General features: G+C 40.8%; 2 protein-coding genes across 2 annotated transcripts in view; both read left to right on the forward strand.

Moving 5' to 3' along the window:
• The window catches only part of LOC134636142 (sorcin-like), a 58,518-nt gene extending 36,178 nt beyond the window's left edge, over window positions 1–22,340 (forward strand). The window contains exons 3-9 of the mRNA XM_063485983.1: window positions 18,333–18,377; window positions 18,547–18,616; window positions 19,300–19,343; window positions 19,501–19,648; window positions 20,114–20,227; window positions 20,527–20,585; window positions 21,973–22,340. Coding sequence (XP_063342053.1) covers window positions 18,333–18,377; window positions 18,547–18,616; window positions 19,300–19,343; window positions 19,501–19,648; window positions 20,114–20,227; window positions 20,527–20,585; window positions 21,973–21,999 — 507 coding nt within the window. The 3' untranslated portion in view covers window positions 22,000–22,340. The remainder of the gene's footprint in view (window positions 1–18,332; window positions 18,378–18,546; window positions 18,617–19,299; window positions 19,344–19,500; window positions 19,649–20,113; window positions 20,228–20,526; window positions 20,586–21,972) is intronic.
• Window positions 9,360–14,003, forward strand: LOC134637208 (uncharacterized). The gene is made up of 8 exons (XM_065471775.1): window positions 9,360–9,414; window positions 11,148–11,294; window positions 11,542–11,708; window positions 11,952–12,088; window positions 12,210–12,303; window positions 13,090–13,252; window positions 13,411–13,478; window positions 13,677–14,003. Exons 1-8 carry the CDS (start codon window positions 9,360–9,362, stop codon window positions 14,001–14,003), a joined length of 1,158 nt encoding a protein of 385 aa, XP_065327847.1.
• Window positions 22,341–22,692: the final 352 nt, after the last annotated feature.

The raw sequence follows: 22,692 nt of genomic DNA on the forward strand, positions 1-22,692 counted from the left end.
ACTGGTGGGGGAGGTTGTCACATCTTGCAGGAGCTTTCCTCTCTTCAGGAACTCTCTCTGCAGGAGGGGGAGATACAGGAGTGGTGGAGGAAGATCTCAGCCTGGGCGTCTATTGTCTTGTGTAGTCTGGAAGATGAGTGGATGATGGGGTGGGTGCAGTTTTCTCTGTGGTGGGGTCGGGTGAATTGTCCCGGGCTCTGTGGGGCCGGGGGGCGCTGCTGCACTGGGCCCCGGTCCAGATGGGCCTGGGCCCCCTTTCCCTGACGGGTTGCACAGCATGGGGGTGCCTACTGGGGTCAGCGGGGGAGCTGGCCCCAGGGAGGGGTCACTTGCCCCTCCCTTCCTTCCCTCCCCATCTCCAGCGGCCTCCCTCTTCCCGCTCCACCACAATCACCCACACATGCAGGGCCTTGGGGTAGGGGTGTGTCACCAGGGTGCAGAGGAGACATCCCCCCCCTCTGTCCCCTTCTGGCTGCCTCTGCCTCAATTTTATCCCACAACTTAGACATTCACATTACTCACACTCTCATTACACATACATATAGGATCTTGGAGGTGGGCACGCTACACGGATTCCAAACTACCATCAGGGTGTACACCTCACCCCTGGCGTCGTTGCCCACCTCTCAATTTTAAATACATGTAGACATTGAGGGCTAGCAGGAGGGGCTATATGCTTACCTGCTGCTCTGGCAGGTGGCTCCATGCCCTCCTGGGTTCTAAATGCACCTTAGAACACACATACATCAACAGTACATATGAGCGGGTGGAGGGAGGTTTGGAGTCTTCCTACACCCCCGTTCTCTGCGGCCTGCTGGAGCAGGGGGGCTAGGAGGAGGAGTTGGCCGTCCGACTGGGGTCTGGTGTATGGGGCCTCCCTGCTGCTGCGGAGTCGGGGCGGTCTGCTTCTCCCCACCGCAGGGAAAAGGGTTACACCACCTGAGTCTGGGTGCAGTTTCCCCCTCCAGGGGCAAGGGTACCTAGACTCGGGGCTTAGAGTACGCTTGGGGAGTGTGATTGTGTGTACAGCGTCTCTCTATGTCTGTCTCCACGTTGGGTGAGTGTTGAGCAATTGTATATGAGAGCATGAGGGTGGGAATAGATGTTTGTATCTGTGTGTGCCTGTTTGTCTGTGTCTATATGTCAGGTTGGGTATCAGACGCCACCTCTCTGAGGACATCTCAGGCCCTCCAAGGTTTGGAGGCCCATCTCCCCCCACCACTTCCCCTGCCGGTGGCGGACGCCCTCAGACATCGGTGCGTTGGTGGTTCTCTGTCTCCGGGGGTGGGCGCCCAGGTACCCACCGGCTCACTCCTTGGCGGCTGCTTATTGGGGCCTGGAGCCTGGGGCTCGCTCGGGCCACTTTGGGGATGGGGTGCCCTCGGCCTCACGGCCCGGGGCTCGGCCACTCAGGCACAGCTGGCTGCCGGCGGAGCTCACGGGCACGTCACTGCAACCCCCCCTGGCTTCTGCTCCGCGGCTGCTGAGTGACCCCTCATCTGGGACTCTCCTCAGCTCTTTCTGGGATAGTGGCGCGGCTGCCCCTCTGTTGGTCTTCCTTGGTCTCTTGTGTTCTGGGGGCCTCTGGATGTCTGGAGTCTTGATCTCCTCCATACCTGCTTCATGCCCTGGAGGTCGGGGCAGTGGCCCCCCACACCTTCTAGCAGATCATTACATGAAGGAACCTTTTAAAAACAAGCGCGTTCATGCTCACAGGTGTACACACGGGTGATCACACACACAAATTACACCCTTTTTGGCTCCTACCTCAAAGCACACTGTGCGCTGTCGATCTCACGTGCTGCACAATAATGTTTAATATTTAGTATTTACTGTCATATTCTCATATATCATTGTGATCTTGTTTATTACTCTCGTTTTCTTCTGCTTGCTTTCTTTTTTCTTTCTCAACAGGTGATCCAGGTGATCGATATATGTATTTTTTGTCTGCTTATTCTGTTGGTTTTTGTTTTTTGCCCTTTTTCTCCGTCCCTCTTCTCAGGTTTTTTTTCTTTCCCTCTTTCTTTCTCCACATTCTCTCCTCCAGTCAAGTCTGTCCCGTATTCAGCAAGTGAAAATAAAATAAACAATAAAAAGTTGAATCAAATGGACCATTACGGCAAGGCTGGGATGGTCCATTTGGTAAAGTAAATCCGTTGGGCATCTTTCTTCGCCTTTAGACAATAATTCTGATGGCAAAAGAACCAAACGGGACAGGTTATAAAAAAAAATAAAAAAAATAAAAATAAAAAAAAAAAGAAAATAGCCTGCCTTGGTTCCAGGCTGTGAACAATAGAAAAGGAGGAAAAGCATTGTTAAAAGGAGGGTTATTTACCTTCTGGTTAATAACTGTGGACAGTTTGAAATCTTTTAACCATGTAACGAGCAAACACAGTAATACAATATTATTGTCACATACCTGCTTTACATATGCTTTTCCATAACGCACGTAAGTTGCAAGATGTTCACAGTTGTTGTTCAGGAGATCATATTTTCCACAGTGTGTCTCATTGGCCATGACTTTGATGTGTTTAATTATGTCATCTCGACTTGATGGTGTCAATTCATTATCCAGATAATTTTCTTTTGCATGTGCTCCCTGATCTTTGAGAGAACCGAAAACACAGTATTTACCATCAGTGGGCTTACCTGTAATGATTAGAAAAAACTGTTAGAAATACGTTATAATAATTTGACAGCAAGACTGTTACCATTTCTCATTAGTTTCATTTGCTTTTTTCATATTTCCATTTGTATCATAAATGTAACTGCTATTTCTGTACTTCTACACAAATAAGGAAAATGTGCATCAGCTACAAGACCCCCTTACTATGATTCTGATTCACCTGTAGGTAACTCCTATTGGTTCATTATTTAAAATTATAATGATGTGCATTCACAAAGAATTTTTACATTATCTTAACATGCATGTGTTTCAGGGATTAACCGATTACTGTACTTCTCATATAGTTTCAGTTTAAGTAATACATACGTATGCGGTGAAATATGTCCTTGTCTTCTCCTTGGCCAAATAAATTCTTTGTACCCACATAAACAGCAAAGTGTTTGTAAGCTTTGGTGATTTTGGCACATTTCCTTGGAAATGAAATTATGTCTCCAAATGTGTACTGAAAATAGAAAAAATGTTTTACCACCAGATACTGACTGCATAAAAACAAATAACAGCAATATTTTCTCTACAAATAATAAAAGTTTTGAATGAATGTTTTAAAATGCAAAATCATAATAAATTTTTTATACATCCAGTAAAATATAATATCAATAGTATGGGTTAGGTTTACATTTATTTGTTGTTATTCCAGTAAAGTAAACTGAAAGTTTAGAGGTCAGGATGTGCCACAAAGCTTTTGTGGAATATCGCTGATAAAATGGCAAGTGTCCAGTGTCATATTATGTTTGAGTGTACTCAAACATAATATGAAGACTTCTCAACTGTAAACAGTAACTTCTAAAAGTATTTAGACATTTGCATTTTTATCCAAGGTCAAATGTCACCATTGTCCCTACTGCCACAATGCACCTCAACTACTACTAGCTACTCTTAATTTTTAAAATTGTGGATTTACAACATCCTTAAAAGGACACTGAATGCACATTGAAGGAAACATTTTTAACAAAATCTAAACACAGTGAAGTTCATAAAAGTAAAACTGTGAATACTTTCTACTGATGCAGCGTGCAAAGGTATTACTTTTTTAATTCCATCAGAAATTTTCTGCCTGTCTTAAAAAAAAGCGTTTTACATGTTACACTGGCAGTCTTTTTTTTTTTTTTTTTATTGCCTGTCCCGTTTGGTTCTTTTGCCATTAGAATTATTGTCTAAAGGCGAAGAAAGATGCCCAACGGATTTACTTTACCAAATGGACCATCCCAGCCTTGCCGTAATGGTCTATTTGATTCACCTTTAATTGTTTATTTTATTTTCACTTGTTGTATGCGGGACAGACTTTACCGGGGGAAAGAAAGGGGAGAAGGAAGGAGGGAAAGAAAAACAGCTGGGAAGAGGGACGGGGAAAAAGGGCAAAAAACAAAAACCAACAAAATAAGCAGACAAAAAATACATATATCAATCACCTGGATCACCTGTTGAGAAAGAAAAAAGAAAACAAGCAGAAGAAAACAAGAGTAACAGAATAAACAACATCACAATGATATATGGGAAAATGGCAGTAAATACTAAATGTTAAACATTATTATGCAGCACGTAAGATCGACAGCGCACAGTGTGCTTTGAGGTAGGAGCCAAAAAGGGTGTAGTTTGTGTGTGTGATCACCCGTGTGTACACCTGTGAGCATGGACGCGCTTGATTTTTTAAAAGGTTCCTTCATGTAATGATCTGCTAGAGGGTGTGGGGAGCCACTGCCCCGTCCTCCAGGGCATGAAGCAGGTGTGGAGGAGATCAAAACTCCAGACATCCAGAGGCCCCCAGAACACAAGAGACCAAGGAAGACCAACAGAGGGGCAGCCGCGCCACTATCCCAGAAAGAGCTGAGGAGAGTCCTAGATGAGGGGTCACTCAGCAGCCGCGGAGCAGAAGCCAGGGGGGGTTGCAGTGACGTGCCCGTGAGCTCCGCCGGCAGCCAGCCATGCCTGAGTGACCGAGCCCCGGGCCGAGAGGCCGAGGCCACCCCACCTCCGAAGTGGCCCGAGCGAGCCCCAGGCTCCAGGCCGGTGTGTACCTGGGCGCCCACCCCCGGACACACAGAACCACCAACGCACCGATGTCTGAGGGCGTCCGCCACCAGCAGGGGGAGTGGTGGGGGGAGATAGGCCTCCATACCTTGGAGGACCTGAGATGTCCCCAGAGAGGTGGCGTCTGATACCCAACCTGACATATAGACACAGACATACAGGCACACACAGATACAGACATCCATTCCCACCCTCATGCTCTCATATGCAATTACTCCACACTCAACCAACGTGGAGACAGACATAAAGAGACGCTGTACACACAATCACACTCCCCAAGCGTACTCTAAGAACCGGGTCTAGGTACCCTTGCCCCTAGAGGGGGAAACTGCACCCAGACCCAGGTGGTGTTACCCTTTTCCCTGCGGTGGAGAGAAGCAGACCGCCCCGACTCCGCAGCAGCAGGGAGGCCCCACATTCCAGACCCCAGTCGGACGGCCAACTCCTCCTCCTAGCCCCCCCGCTCCAGCAGGCCGCAGAGAACGGGGGTGTGAGAAGACTCCAAACCTCCCTCCACCCGCTCATATGTAGTGTTGATGTATGTGTGTTCTAAGGTGGCTCTAAGGTACACTGGCAGTCTTACACAAATAAATATGGTTTCAATGTGTCATATAATTCAGATTATACAAAACAGAAATAGAAAAAGTAAGAAGTTACTTACATCACCGTTAATCTCTACTACTGTAACCACCAGAAGGTGAAATGTCAAAGCAACCAGGATAAAATTCCTCATTTTTGTAAGAAGAAAGAACTGTTTTGATGTAGCACGTTTTACTTGCAAGGGGAGCACAGTGGCGGAGTGCAGTGCTGCCACTCAGCTGTCCAAGCAACTCTAACTCCTCTGCGTCCACCTCACTCTTTTATTGTAAGCAAAGTAGGGCACCTAAGTTTCCAGAAGCTTCAAAATAATCCCATATAAGGCAAACACTTGATTGGTTATACAGTATCTTTTTTTTCAAGCAGAATGTGACTTCCTTTAACTATCAGCATATTCAGTCTTTGCAGAACTTGTCTTTCCAACGAGATAATGGAAACTGGCAGTTACAGTCGCGATTTCAGTTCCCCTTTTTTGCAGAACTTTGCAGAACGCTGTTTTGTTTAAACGTACGCATATACTTGAAATAAATTTAAAGATTTCAGCTGGTGCCGTGCTTGCTTGCACCTCCTTTTCTTCATGTGTTCAGTACTTTTCCCCTGTGTCATTTGTCATTATTACACATAGTTTAATTTATGGAGAGCTATGGTAGTCCTTTATAAGTGTGGCCCAGATGGGTTGTTACTGACATTTGGCAAATCTTCATGTCAATGGCACTTTTGGAAATGTATTTACTTAGAAAACTGGTGACGAGTTCAATACTTATTTTACCTGCTGTACACCCTAGTGTCCTTTCATGTCTAAATATAGAAATAAATTAATCCTTTTATTGTCCCACAAGGGGAAATTTGGTTGTAACAGCAGCCAGAAAGACACATATACAAATAAAACAGTACACAGGACACAGAACAGAAACATACACAATTTTTCTTGCATATTTACATTAAGGACAATGGTTACTATAAACAGAGTACTGTACAGTTATTAAATTAAATAAAAATAACTACAGATAAGAGGCAAACCAGGTTGCAGTCCGAATCGGTTGATTAACTTATTGCAGTTACAGCGCTGATGTAAACATCTATGTTTGTTGGGAGCAGTTCTGATTGTACAGTCTGACAGCTGCAGGGAGGAAGGACCTGCGGAAACGCTCCTTCATGCATCTAGGATGCAGCAGTCTCTCACTGAAGGAGCTCTGCAGTTCAGCAACATTTACATGCATGGGGTGCTAGACTCTGTTCATCAGAGATGTTATTTTGGCCAGAGTCCCACCACCTGCACTTGGTCCAGGGTGCATCCCAGAACAGAGCTGGCCTTCCTGATGAGTTTATCCAACCTCTTCCTCTCAGCTGCCGATAAACTGCTGCTCCAACATACAACACTGTAAAAATGACGGATGCCACCACAGAGTCATAGAAGGTCTTTAAAAGCGCTCCCTGTACTCCAAATGACCTCAGCCGCCTCAGCAGGTAGAGTCTGCTCTGACCCTTCCTGTAAAGAGCATCAGTGTTGTGGCTCCAGTCCAGTTTATTATTCAGGTGAACACCCAGGTACCTATAAGAGTCCACTATCTCAATGTCCACTCCCTGGATGTTTACCGGTGTCAGTGTGGTGGGTCTGTGTCTCCGGAAGTCCACCACCAACTCCTTGGTTTTCCCGGCGTTGATCAGCAGGTGGTTCTGCTGTGGGGCCCCCGTACTGCAGACCAGTGTATCAGAGGCACAGCCCTGTGACCTCACATACTGTGGACATTCTGTGAGGTAGTCCAGTATCCACTGGGACATGTGGTGGTCCACTCCCGATAGCTCCAGCTTGTCTCTCAGAAGTCGTGGCTGGATGGTGTTGAAAGCACTGGAGAAATCAAAGAACATGATCCTCACAGTGCTTCCAGGCTTCTCCAGGTGAGTCAGAGCTCGGTGCAGGAGGTAGATGATGGCGTCCTCCACCCCAATGCCAGGCTGGTAAGCAAACTGTAGCGGATCCAATGAAGACCTCACCAGGGGGCGCAGATGGTTTAGAACCAACCTCTCGAGGGTCTTCATCAGATGTGATGTCAGGGCTACCGGCCTGTAGCTGCTGAAGTCCTTGGAATGGGAGGTCTTTGGTACCGGTACCACACAGGATGTCTTCCACAGCTGTGGTACTTTGCCCAGTGACAGGCTCAGGTTGAACAGATATCCTAGGATGCCACACAGTTCATCTGCGCAGCATCTCACGAGCCTGGAGCTGAAATATTTGATTTCAAAGTATCTTAAAGAATTTTTCGGCTTTAAAATGAAACTCGAGCAGTATTTATGTGTTTTAGATTTGTACTAACTAATGACTGTATAAAGGATGCATTCCGCAGTCGAGCAAAAGTGTTGTTTTTACTTAAAAGGTACTTAGAGTATAAGATGATGTAGGCATTTGTGTTGCAAATGCACAGCCATCTGTTCGCTTCCCCTTATCCTTATGAGGGTCGCGGGGGTCTGGAGCCTATCCCAGGTACCAAAGTCGAGAGGCGGGGTCCTACCCAGACAGGTCGGCAGCCTGACGCAGGACTAACAGAGAGACAGACAACCGTTCGCACTCACATTCACACGTATTAGCAATTTATATTAACCATTTGACGTAACCCCACTAACTGGATGTCTCTGGGTTGTGGGGAGGAAGTCGAAAAGAAACCATGCAAACACGGAGAGCACATGCAAACCCCACACAGAAAGCCCCTCACCAGGTGGTAGAGTCAAACTCAGGATCTTCTTGTTGTGAGGCAACAGTGTTAATCACCCAAATACCCATGATTCTTATATTATCACATTTTACTTTAAGTAGCATCAAGTAGGATTTAATAAGCTCATAGTGGATCATATTTCTAACCTGATTATTGTTTCTAAAATCCTAACCATAGCACATCTGAAGCTGCTACACCTCATCACAGCAGATAGCAGTTTGTTCACAGTGTAGTCTAAAGCAGTTAGAATTATACTAATAATTATACTAATTATATAACAAATTTGGACTTCAAACCATTTGACAGTCTCTTGTAATGCTTGTATCCACATGTGTTGTGCAGCTTTTGTTTATCTATATATCTGTTATTTAGATTACAGTGTCCATTAATGACAGAAGTATTGGTGCTGGAGAAGGATGGCACATCTTCTTCAATGAGGCCTCAGAAATTAGAAAATACACTGAATCATTTCAAACCTTTTAAGTGGCAAACAGGATTGTGAAATGATCAGCTAGATGGGTTTTGGTTTATAAATCCTGTGGTTACATTTTAGTTTCTCTCAGGAGATCTGATAGAAAGTGTTTTCACTCAGTCATGATTGATTTTGCATCCTGATTTAAAATGACTGAAACTGGAGGTTTGTAACCTACATAACCTACATAACCTAACTATTGTTAGGTGTGTCACTTTTACAGCTGAAGTAATTAGATGATTGAACTGTTGGTTAACAGACACACATTCATAATGCGCTTTTATCTAACACAGTCACACTACAATGGATTGAGGGCATTTCGGGGTATTACCCCAGGATTTTTCAACACATGGACTAGAGGAGCCAGGAACAATCCAACAAACTTCCGATCGCTAGACCATCCACTTCACCTGAGCCACACCTGCCTTTATGCTAAAATTCCTTTGCTAAAAACATTTTAGTCCATTGTTAGGCAACATGATGATGTCATACTAATTGATAAAGCCCTTTATATATAACCTTAATGCTAAAGGCTAAAAAGTGTCATATTTGGGTCCTTAACTAATAACTTAAAATAAATAAGTGTTTAGGAGGAGTTGGTGAGTAAAAAAGCCCATGAACACACAGATAATGTCTGTTATATGTGTATTATTATACACTAGTATAGTATACTACACAGCAAAATCCGAAGTGTTGATGTGAGTTAAAATTACTGGTGTTAAAAATTTCGAGTTGAAAAGTGTTGGTTTGAGAGTTACAGTAACACTAACGGTGCTGAAAAAGCTCTGTAGCCGGAGTTATTTCAAAGAGTCAATACTATAACACTCATTTGGAGTTGATTTCCACATCCGGGTTTTTCGCGCTCATGGGCATGAGGAGTCCGCCAGAAGTTTGCTGTCAAGATCGAGGAGGTTGTTCAGGTAAGAACTATACAACAAGACCTATGTTATTTTATCATTATTAAATATTGTAACTAACTAGCCTATAACATTATTTATCAGAAGCATGCAATATTTTCCTAATGTGGAGTGTATTCATCTGCGGTAAGAGATGGGATTCGTTAGCTTAGGTAGCTAAACTATCCTCTATAACAAGTTAATATTGCAGCGAAAATAAATGCGTGCTTAATATAATTCTCAATTCTAGTTAGTTCTAATGTCATAAGAGAAATGCTTTCCAGTGTTCAATGCTTATTAAATGAAACGAGGGAGGAGTTAGCTATCCTCTGGATATGTTAAATGTAATGTTAAAATTTGAATTTGTGGTAGCCTAGCTGGCAGCTAAGACAAATGCGTTTAGCCCACTGCTTTTAAGGGAAGCGAACATTCGCCTCAGAAATATCCTATTTAAAAGTGAACTAAACAATCACATGGAGACGTTCAAGTCAAGTTTTGGAAAGCGTCAAGATAGGCTAATTACACGTGCTACCAGCGAGTTTAGCAGTAGCCTAGCCTACAAATCTTTGAAGTGGCAGGGGGTTATGGAATTCTGTTAGATGTTAGTGACCAAGCAAGGCGCGCTGCGTTTGTGCATGGATTGCTTGCTAACGGTTAGGATATATCATACATGTTGTAGTAGGCCTAATCTAAGGGAACATTTTCCCCTTTTCTACAGTTTTAGTGAAATAGGCTACCATCCAGTGTTTAAGACAAAGCGGTATAACGACTGAGGGTCGTTGACGTCGCCTCCACTGATAATCCTAGCATGTCCTGTCACAAAACAACCACCACAAAGTAGCAACTAGCCAGACGGCTGTGCATGTGTCAGAAACTCCCGATATAAATGTAAGACTTGCACTCATTAATTTACAGTATAAGGGATATTTGTTGTCATAAGTGAAAGCGTGATGAAGGCAGGTGTGCGTTCAACAGGAAATTTTATGTGGATTATCATCCTGACATGGTTTAAACAGAGATGCTTTTCCTCAAGTAGGCTACAGCGATTTACTCGCAACATAGCAGAACTAAGTATCTAGCCTGCGTGCAGACGAGAAGATCGCCGTTGTCGTCTTATAAACATGTGGATGGGTGGATAATTCATTGGATGCTATTTCTGTGTACCCAAGTTCGGCTATTTTAGTGCGCAGGGGGAAGCCAAATTATGTTCCTGAGGTTGAAGTGGTCTGTCACCCCTTCACAGATCATCACACAATGTATAGCCTAATATTTTCTTAAAGTTGTCCGGATTTGTTGCCACTTAAGCTATGGTTTAAATATATGGTAAAAAATATTCTGTGCCCCCTTCTCTCCACCAGGTGCTGTTGTAAGACATGTTGCTGAAAGTGAAATACCTCAATGTAAAGAAGTACATTAAATTGCACGCAGGATTCACTTATCTAGAATTCATCAGTGAAGGTAAGATAACCTGGCAGAACAAAATTTGTTGCACATGTATCAGTTCATCATGTTTGCATCTCATCTATTTAAAAAACGAATTAAATGTTAACACATTTTATTTTAATGTGTGACATTAAAAACAGTACAGAGCAGTAGGCCTAGGCCTGTATTGTTGCTGCAGACTTGTCTAATTTAACCATTTTAAAGACAGGTAAAACAGCTGTTAATAAATATTAGCTAAATAAAAAAGTCAAAATTAGTTTTTAAAAAAGTTTTTCAGGCGTTTTAGGTGACATTATGCTTATCTTTTTGTAAAGCCAAAACCAAGTTTGGACTTCCGGATGCTGCTGACCTTGATATTTTCGATGAAACTGACACAGCTGTCGAAGAAGACATTTTTCTGGAGTTACTGGAGGCCCAACCAGACCTATGCCTGACAATACGTGAAAAGATTTCAGATGAAGGTAAATGTTATCATAACTTAAATTTTCAGAGTATAGCCCACTCAATGTAGAGCCAAGTTCTTTTGCTCTTGATGCAGATGACATTGACCTGTCTTCATGCAATATACATGACAGTGGACAGGGCTGGGTCATATTTGTATAGAATGTTGTCTGAACATGAACATTGAAATTGTGTTATTAATGGCATTGTGGAGTAGCCTAAAGAAAGTTAACCAAATCATCTCTCCCAAAGATTTTTGTCCTTTAGCTCATTCCACACCATCCTCCTCGGATACATTATCTTCCCTCACGGACACTATATCACTTTCATCAAGTGACAGTGACCTCAGGGAAAAGGGCATTCCTGCAGGCCGCAGTAGATCCAGCAAAGACAGTTCTGCACCAAATGTTTCTGTGTCAGAGGCTGCAAAAGAGGTAATTGAGAACAGAAAATGTCTTTTGTATTTTTGAGTTGACACCATTTATACTGTAGATTGTTATACAAATTGAAATTCAAAACATGGTGGTTCCCAACTTGCCCTGTATGAAAAAATGTTAGTAGAAGTTAGTGCTTCTTGCTAGATATGTCTTTCACAGGTTTGTTGACATTCCTCTAAACTTTCACCTTTACTGACAAACAAGTTTTTATTGTTATTATTTTCCCTTTTATATGAGCAGATGGTTAAAAATGCCTTGACTAGGAAACCTGGTGGAGAGGAAATTCTTGAAGAATACAATGCCGAAAATTCACTGAGCCACCGCACCCGGCGGCAGCTTGTTAACATATTGGCAAGTGATATGACTGAGCGACATGGGTAAGAGTAATAGTACCTAATAAAAAAGTAAAGATGGGCCATATGGAATATTCTTGTAATGTATACTGCAGTAAAGACACATACTTCTGATTTAACATTGTCAATTGTATTTCCTCTATAGCAGAATTCCCTCCCGTAAGCAAAAGGAGAAATATGCCCTTGGAATAATTACACTCTTTCCCTCATTGAAGGATCCATTTTCTCCAAACGGCTATGTAAGTCATGCAGTGATTGTAAAACAGCACATTATTTAGTTTTCATCATGGAATAATTACATCAGCTAAATGATTTAAAAGAAAAATCTTAATTCCTCTTTCTTAATAACTATTGTCATAAAACTGTATTGAAATTGTGGATGTTGTTTAACATGTATTGCACCTGTTACATGATAATAGTCCTTGGGTTTCTTTTTGCTGAATCTGCAAAGTCTGTAAGATTGCATTTGATGTTTATTTTTCATCTATGTTTAAATGTGACAGGAGCATTTCTACGACGGAGTGAAAGGCACTGGATATATAGCGTGGCGCCTCAAAACCATGTCCAGGTCTACAACCAAACGGCCAGTGAAGGAAGTCCCAGTGCATCAAGAACAAGGGCCTAAGCGCAGAAGATTAGCAACCACATTGCCTCAGCAACTTGATGGAGATGCCTGCAAGGAGGCCATCTCATTTCTTGTTCACTCTCCTGATGAAGCAAGTGTATTTCAGAAGATGAAAATGACGTTCCAACATCGCCAGGATCTGGTGCATGATCCACAAAGAACTGCAGATGTCTTCAAAACATTTCCACGCTTTTTGGATGTCAAAGGACTAGTAAGTCAAATCACTTGATATTTTCAACTCTTAATCCTTTTTTTTTTTTTTTTGCTGATGTGGATGGCAACAGTAAAAGATGTGATCATTGGTCATCCCAGTCAGGCTATATCCCATATTGTTCAAAATCACATTGCAATGTAAACAATGTTGAGCACTGTCTTTATGTCCTGTGTGTATGATGAACAGGTCAATCAAGACTTCCTGCTGCTGTTTGGTGCTGAAACAGCCACCAAGTTGCTTGAGAAGTGGGACATGTCATTCAAGCCAAAGGTTATTAAAGAAGCCAAACAGCTGACTCAGTCAACTGACCTGTGTCGTTTGATAAAAGCTGCTGAGAAACCAACAGAGAGTGATGCAAATGGTAGGCGTCGCACCATGCTTGTTTGATTTTAATAATATTTATTTTTACCTGTCATTTTGAAATTGTTTTATAAATTCAACCATACACAGACTGGGACAGTGACATGGCCTCTCTGCTGCTACTCCTTCAACTTTTGCCACCCACAGCTGGACGAAAGAGGAGAACCAAAATAAGTCCAACTGATGCAGCACACAAAATGGTGCACTTTCACAAGGTAAATATGTTGTCTCACTTTTTAAAATCCTACAAAACACTTTTTCAGTTTTTGCACTTTTTAGTTTTCCTCTCCATGAAGTATGTGTCTTAGTATTTTGTAATAAGTTAGCAGGGCACATAATGTCAAACTGAATGAATGGTTCATACTCAGCAAGTATAAGCTAGGCCTATATGTCAATATCTCATTTGTTTTTAGTCATGCTGCAGCATTGATGAACACTTGCAAGCAAGAGATGGTAAACAACCATACATCCTCGCTGTTGGTCGAACCCAGAACAGCATTGACACCTTCTACATCGCAGTGGACAAACAGCTCATCCCCTGCCAAGCCACCAGCTCACTCAGTGCTTTTGATGAACTTTTCAAATCCCACTACGTGTTCAACTTATCTTACGACGAGTCACTGGTTCATCTCTACAGTTTTGTGCAGACCACCATATTCAACATTGATGCCACCTCAACAGATGAGTCACCACGTGTTCGTGAGTTGCGTGCCAAAATGTTGAATGAGAACCATGTTTAAATGTTTTATCTGTCAAACTCTGCATAGCACCAGTCAGGCTTTGATAAGTCATTTGCGACTAGGTCACAGTTTTTATCCAAGCACCAAATTTAAGTTGGCTTGTTCACAAGATGGTTGCAGCCGTCAGTTCACTACATATTCTGGTTTAAAAAAACATTTAAATAGTGTTCATGATGAAGATTGTTGTCAAAGTGGTGATGCAGAACCCTCAGAGTCATTTCAAGCTGATTTTGACAGATTACAAGATACAGACATAGCAGTTGCAGGAACAAGTGTTACTCAGAGCCTAGAGGTTGGGTGTTCTGAAAACAATGGGTCAGGTCAAAGAATTAAAAAAAATTCTGAAGCAATTTGCACTAAAATTATTGGTAAACTCAATGGTAGTGGTTTGGCAAATAGTTTTGTGTCATCACTTGTTTGTGATTTGGAAGATTTTGCTGATGGACTGCACTGTGAGTTTAAACATAAAGTACTGAACGTTGTGCCAACAGAAAATCCTGTTAGATCTCCAGTGGAAAAATGTCTTGAGACTTTTGACAATCCAGTTGAGAAGTTCGACACTGAAGCTAAAAGAAAGTCATATTTCCGTGAAAAATGGGGAATTGTGGATCCAGTGGAAAAGACTTTAGGAATACGCTATGATACAAGGTTAAATAAAAAATCAGGCACTTATGACCAGGTACCAGTAAAAGACACTTTTGTGTACATTCCAATTTTGGAAACAATCAAATTTATATGTCGCAATTCTTATATTTGCGAGCTGCTTGCTAAACTATGTGTATCAAAAGAAGACAGATATGAAGACTTTTGTGATGGGAGTTACTATAAGTCTCATCCATTGTTTTCAAAACCACAGACTTCTTTGCAAATTCAGCTTTATTATGATGACTTTGAGACTGCTAATCCACTTGGTTCCAAACGTGGTGTTCACAAAGTTGGTGCAATCTATTTTGTCCTCAGAAATCTGCCTCCAAAGTTAAATTCTGCATTGATGAACATTCATTTGGTTGCATTGTTTCATGCAGAAGATGTGAAAAAATACGGCTTTGATCCTATTTTACAGCCTCTGATTGATGACATAAAGTTTTTGGAGAGCCATGGCATTGATTTACCCTTCTCATCTGAAAAGGTCCATGGCACTATATGTCAGATAACTGGGGACAACTTGGGGATGCACTCAATTTTGGGTTTTGTTGAGTCTTTCAGTGGACGTTACTTTTGTCGTTTGTGTTTAATTGCAAAACAGGATGCACAGAGTGTGTATACTGAGGATGATCCAAAGATCATCTTACGAGGGAAAGAACTTTTTGAAATGCACTGCAGTGAGTTGCAATCTGATCCTCAAAAGCTACATGTGTTTGGCTTAAGAAAGAATTCTACACTGAACACTCTTCAATTCTTTCATGTTTGCCAGAACTTTTCCTTGGACATTATGCATGATATTCTCGAAGGGGTAGCACAATATGAGATAAAGTTACTGTTGGAATATCTGTCAGACAATTTTCTGCCGAAACATGCTCTTTTGTCACGGATCTATGCTTTTGACTATGGCTACTTGGAGAGCAAAAATCGTCCAACAAGGGTGAACTTAGACAGTAGTGGTAATAGTATAGGTCTTAACTCCATTCAGACTCTTTGTCTGATAAGAAACATTCCTTTAATTTTTGGTGATATTGTGCCAGAAGGAAATCAGAACTGGACTATGCTATTGCTATTGTTGCAAATAATTAACATCATATTCTCTCCATCTGTTACACATGGCATGACTGTGCTTCTAAAACATTTAACAATGGAACATCATGACTTGTTCAAATTGTTGTATCCAGGTAGGAACATGATTCCCAAACACCACTTTATGTTGCACTACCCAACTTGCATCAGAAAAATTGGGCCATTATTGCATGTATGGAGCATGAGAGGTGAGGCTAAACATAGGGTGTTCAAAGACACCCTTAAGAACTTTAAGAACATCACAGTGTCACTTGCCAAAAAACATCAAACATCCATAGCATACAAGTGGGAGACATGTCCTTTAAGCCATGTTGAGTATGGGCCCTTGAAATCATTTGATGTTGATAGTGAGGAAAATAGTGAAATGATCTCCCTAGGCTTGCCTGCTGTTGCAGAAGAGGCTTTCTCTGCTAATTGGGTTAACATTAATGGGACTGAGTACAGAACAGGATTGGTCATTTGTTGTGGTTCTGAACATGAGATGCCGGTGTTTTGCAGAATAAAAACAATAGTTTTGGTCAATAGTCACACCTACTTCATAGTTCAGAAGCTTGTGGTTGAAAATTTCAGTGAACATTGCCATGCTTATAAAGTGTTTGAAACGGATGAAAAAGATGTTGTTAAAGCAGACTGTATTGAAATATACAAGCCCTTTGATTTGCAAAGTGCTTATGGTGATGATGATGGTCTGTACATTGTGCCATTATTTTTGTTGTGAACGTATGCTGTATGGTGCTTGGAATTTAATATTTATTAAAATGCTTATGTGACCAATTTTATGTTTTCTCCTTTTATCCTGTAAAGGGACTTAACAAGGATTTTCACTGAATGTAACACAGTAGTCATACAGTAATTGCGCTTTAATGCATTTTTGTATTCAGACAATTAATACAGACTAGTATTTAAAAGCTCATATATGTCACTTTAAAGTGCCAAAATAACACTGTAAAAGTTACAGAATAACACTCTAAGTGAAAACAGTCAACACAATCCAGTGTGAAAATAAACACTTAAAAGTGTCATAAATAACACCATAGTTGTTGTGTAGTAACACCCTCAGTGAAAAGAGTTAACCCAAGCCAGTGTAAAAGTGAACACTTATCAGTGTCCTAAAACAACACTATAAATGTTAGGTAGTTACACTCTGAGTGAAGACACTTCACACCATACAGAGTGAAATTTTAACACTATGGGTGTTATATTTTTAACACTACAATGGAGTTAAAATAATAACACTTTGCAAAGTGTTACTTTAACTCTAAACCAGTGAGAATTATATAAACACTGGAAAAGTGTTAACTTTAACACTATAGGAGTTGAATTAACACTGGAGATTTTGCTGTGTAGTATTAGTATATTCAGTGTTGGGAAGGTTACTTTTAAAATGTATTCCATTACAGAATACTGAATACATGCCCCAAAATGTATTCTGTAACGTATTCCGTTACGTTACTCAATGAGAGTAACGTATTCTGAATACTTTGGATTACTTAATATATTATCATGCTGTTTACAACTACGTGAATGTACTATTGCTGTGATTTATTACTGTTACTGAAGGTCCGCGGCTCCGACCCGTAGTAAAGGGACCTCTGGCTAATACGGTGGGTTCCGTGTCGGGCTGGTAGCCGAAAAATAGCTTTACTTTGTTGTCTGGGTCAACTTTGCTTGCCAGAGACAGAGAGAGGCGTTGAAAGGCTGCTCCAACGGAACTTATTTTTTCCGGAGGAAAACACGAACACAGTGTACAGTCGAGTCTTAATAGCTTACTTACAGCTGGGCTCGTCAGGCACTCTTCTTGGCTGCAGTGGTTATTATTATATTTACATGCTTCCAGCTCCCGTTTTTGCTCCGTGACAGCTCGGACTTTTCCTTTCTCTCCCTCCCTCGCTCACAGACACATAACGTGTATGGTAGTCCATTCTCGCTGCAGCACGGACTACACTGCCCATGAGGCTACATTCTTTAGGGCCATGCCTGTAGCATTCTGCCTTTTAGCTTAGCACAACAACAACAACAACAACAAAAAAGCCCAGGAAACACGCAGCGAGATAGCGCGTCACCCTGTAACCATGGCAACCGTAACGCTGCCGCCTGGAACAACAGAGCGTAGCTGTCAAACAAACCCAAACAGTCCTGACCCGCGACAATATGAAACAGGAAAGTACCGCCGTGTAATCCATTTATTTCACCAAAGTAACTGTATTCTGAATACCACCTTTTTAAACGGTAACTGTAACGGAATACAGTTACTCATATTTTGTATTTTAAATACGTAACGGCGGTACATGTATTCCGTTACTCCCCAACACTGAGTATATTATATTGATATCCTTCAGGATCCTGTTGTTTTTGTGAAATATCTAAATCATCTATTTTCATTTAAAGGTTTTCATTTAAAAGCATTGAAGAAATCACCTCCATAAAATAATATGTTTATTTATATTGAGACTTTTTTTAAATAGTAAAATTTGTATAAAGTCTAGTTTGTTATTTTCATAGCAGGACATAGAGTTCTATGGAACTCAAGTGTATCTACAAATACAGAATAATATGAAGAATCAGCTAAATCTCGCTGACTTTCTTTCTAACTTTCAGCAACAAGATCCTCTCTATGGTTATTTTTCAGCTGTTGCGGGTCAGGTAAGAGACTTGCACAAAAGTCAGTCTCAAATCACTTCGCTAATTTCGGACGTGATGAACTGTTGATGTAGTGACCATTCATGCTTCTTTAAACCTTTGTAAAGTAGCTGTTAGTTACTTAACCATGTTGTGTATCCCACTTTGTCGTGTTTTCATAAAACCCCGACAGAATGGACAGATCTCAGCAGACGAGCTGCAGCGCTGCCTCACGCAATCTGGCATCTCTGGCTCATACCAACGTAAGAGCAAAAGACTGTTTAGAATTTAAAAAGCACCTCAAACACAATACTGAATTTGGTCATTTCATTTTATATCTAAATTATATCTGTGCGTCTTGTTAAATAGTACTGCGGTGTGACTTTTGGTCACAGTTATAAAAACCTTTGCTCTAAAAATCATTTAGCAACTCTCTTGTTGGCAAGCAGCAGTTTAAGTGCTAACCACCGTCACTGGTATTGTATTCAGTGCCTCGAGACCTTGAGAACTGTTTTGCACTGTTAATGAATTCAGTGAGATAGCTTAAAAACACAGAACAGCCCATAATAGTTCTGTTTTTGAAGTCTTTTTGTATGTGACCGTTGATGCACACAGGAAATATGGGGAGGTAGGTGTTGGGGTAAGAGAATGTGGTTTGTTGTAGTTAGTCAACTTTTGTTCACATTTCTTTCTGCGTGACTTCACAACTGTGGTTACATATGAGGAGCAGTTAGTGTTTGCTATTGTTCAATCTTTAAACTACCTTGTATACAGATTAAAATCAGTGTTTGTATCGGTCTGTCATACCTGTTAATAAAGGTGATCTCCTTATTACCCAGCACCTCTTTAGGTGCTGGGTAATTACAAATGCTATTTGTATATTTGCCCAGATGAATCTAAACATAGTTGTCAGTTGTATCTTTATGATCTTTGTTTCTTTCCACAGCCTTTAGCCTTGAGACATGCAGACTGATGATCAATATGTTGGACGTATCCTTCATCTAATCATCCAAAAGACATGTTTAGTGGATTAACTGATATGATGACAGTTGCTAATGGAAAAACACTACATGACACAGTGCGTTATAAAAGGAAACCATAACTTGGGTGATGTATTAAGGGTCCTTGACTGACTCTGCTATCTCAGAGGGACCTGTCCTGCACTATGGGCTTTAATGAGTTCAAGGACCTGTGGCAGGCTCTGAATGGGTGGAGGGGGACCTTCGCATCCTTTGACCGGGACCAGAGTGGGACAATAGAGGGCCATGAGTTGCAGCAGGCCATCAACTCCATGGGTAAGAGCAAATTAAAATGAAGTTATGACTACAGTCAGGTGTCCACTGGAGCACTGCAACATGTTTTGCTTGCTTGAGTTATTCCCACTTTTCTTACCAATCCCAAAGAGGTGCTGTATATGTACAAGTCAGTTTAGCTGTGATGAGGGATAGAATCCAGCATCCTTGTTCCATGTAAAAATACATCTCAAAGTTTTTCTAAACCTTATACATCAAACACAATGGATGTTATCTAAAGTTAAAATATTTTAGTGAAAAAATTCTACAAAAGTTCATACTGACCCTTCTCTGGACAGTGCAGACTGTCCAGAAGGTCTCTAAAGGAAAAGGACTTTGAACTTTGTCCTGCATATTTCTGTGTATATAGACTATACATGCACAGACTGCCATGGGTTTTAGAGTGGCAATAAAGTAGATGTTAGCTAAGTGCTATGACCATTAGATAATGTATGTGTGTTCATTCAGGTTACAATCTGAGCCCTCAGGCTATGAACTGCATCATGAAGCGCTACAGTCTGAACGGCAGAATCCCCTTTGATGAGTTTGTGAGCTGCGCTGTGAGGCTCCGCGCCCTCACCGGTGAGTCGGTCAAGAAATGCATTAAACTGGACAAACTAGCAGTAAATATTCTTGACAGAGGACCTTTCTTAGGCTCCTTGAATATTGCCTGATTTTTTTTTTTTACGTGTTTTTAAGTTGTAAACAGGATTAAGAAGACAACATAAAATTATGTTCTTTCATGAGGTTTTTATAGATGGTCATACAGCTTTGGCAAAACAATAAAAGAAAAGAATACCCACAATGACAGAAAAGCAAAAGAAATAAATTGTATAATAAAACTCATGTGGCTTTTTTATTAATGTGTCTTTGTTTTTCAGATCAATTTCGAAGGAGGGACACAACCCAAACTGGCAACGCCTCATTTCAGTATGACGATGTAAGTTTTTACAGCTGAGGTGTTTCTTCTTTGTCTGAAGAGTTCGTTTTAATGCCGTGTTTTCTTGTGTCAAAATAAACACAGAGTTTATAATTTTGTCACCAAATGCTGGAAGGTATTTAATTTGAAATTTGTGTAGAGTTTGTATTAACAGTGTGATGCTGTTAGTTTGAAAGGCAGACAACAAACAAGCCTTCTTACATAAACAGAGCTCCTGTGTTGGAAACAAGACTCATGAACTGTTATACCCAATTATACAAAGAGAATTAGAAATGAAGACCTTCGAGACTCGAGACTAATTTCAGATAAAGGCCTTGGTCAGTGTTTAAGGAAATAGATGTTCATTATATAGTAAATATGTTCATTAAACCTAAATATGCTTTTTTACCATAATACAGCTTTTATGCAGACAGATTACTTAAAAACACTTGAAATAATTACAAACATCTGATAACTATTTTTTTTCAAACAATGTAAAACTGTGTTTTGATGACATCACAGAACTTTAGTTTGCCAGCCGAAACACTCGAGTTGGAAGTCGCATTAAAGTTGAACAAGTGAGGCTAAAGTATGTTGGAAATGAACACTGCCATCCTGTGCTTGGAAATAGTATTCCATGTGAATTCCCTCTTGCCACAATCCTGACTGTACTGTTGTTGACACTTGTTATACACTCAGGCTTTCCTTCTTGAATGGAAATTATTAATAACTTCTTGCTGTGTTGTTTTAGCAACATATCAGCTACTTCTTCACTATAGATGGGTTTAGCTCCTAGTTTGGTACGAGGGGCTGGGCTGGACGTGGTACCTCAGTACCATGTGTCAATCCCTCAGAACTGTTCTGCATATTATGGTTCCAAAACAGGATGTCAGTACCTGTTTCTGAGATGTCTTGGCATCCTTTCTACAGATTTGTGATGCTGATTGTCTTTATATTTAGTATGTTTTAGAAATACATAGATATCTTGGCACATTTTAAGGTTATATAGAAAACATTTAAGCAACAGTGTTTTATTTGAGACAGAAAAAAAAATCTCCTAAAGACTACGGGGTAGCTGTAGCTCAGGTGGTAGAGCAGGTCATCTACTGATCGGAGGGTTGGTGGTTTGATTCCTGGCTTCTCCTAGTCTGCATGCCAAGTATCCTTGGGCAAGATACTAACACCAAATATGAATTGATTGATTTCTTGTGTCTTACAGTGGCAGCAGGAAGCTGCAAACACGCCTTAACCAAACAGAAACAGTTGCCTGGAAAACTGAAACAATTAGATACATTATTAAAGTTATTACACATCCTAATAATGATGTGATGTAGTAAAGAAAAGAATTGCTGGATAACTGTGTAAGAGTTGTAGAGTAACACTTGGCATATTATCTTTGTCTCCTTAGTTTATCCAGGTCACCATGAGCATTTGAAGAGGACAGCACAAAACAGAGGGACACCCACCACCTTTTAAAATCTTATATTAATGGCATTTACTTCATATGTATTTTTACACACATTATTGTACAAAATGTCACTGAAACATTCCATTTTACCAAAAACCTTTTGTAAAGTAATGCATAGTGTTAAACTTAAGAACAAGTAACCTCGGTGTGTGCTAGTGTCATTTGAGTGCCTGTATACTGGAGCTTATTAGTGTCACTCTTACATCTGCATGGGCTCTTACCACTAGAGTTACCATGTAAACCTGCAGGCTGGTCAGTGGCTTGTGAACATTAATGGAATTAATAAAGAAATATATGAATTTACTTATACTTTGCTTCTATTTACTTCTGTTATCTTTGGTTTAAGTTTTTGTCCTTTTAAATATATCTTTTTTGTCCTTTAAATGCATGCAAGACATGCAATTAAAGGACAAAAAGGTGCTTATTAATTCAGTGAAGCGTCAGGTTAATTACACTGTTTGTTATATTATTAGCTTGTGAGTTATTTTATTGGGATTTATTTCATTTGAACATTTAACATTTATATGTAAACTAGTTTTAGTGACTGTAAATATGCATCTAGAAAAACAAATGATTGCAACAGGTCTGCTTAAACCCATGCACAAAACCACAAAGTAGTCCCAGAGTACAGGTTCATAGGTTATTTAATCTGTGCAAGAT

This window comes from Pelmatolapia mariae, linkage group LG10_11, assembly GCF_036321145.2.
Source record: "Pelmatolapia mariae isolate MD_Pm_ZW linkage group LG10_11, Pm_UMD_F_2, whole genome shotgun sequence".
Lineage (NCBI taxonomy): Eukaryota > Metazoa > Chordata > Actinopteri > Cichliformes > Cichlidae > Pelmatolapia > Pelmatolapia mariae.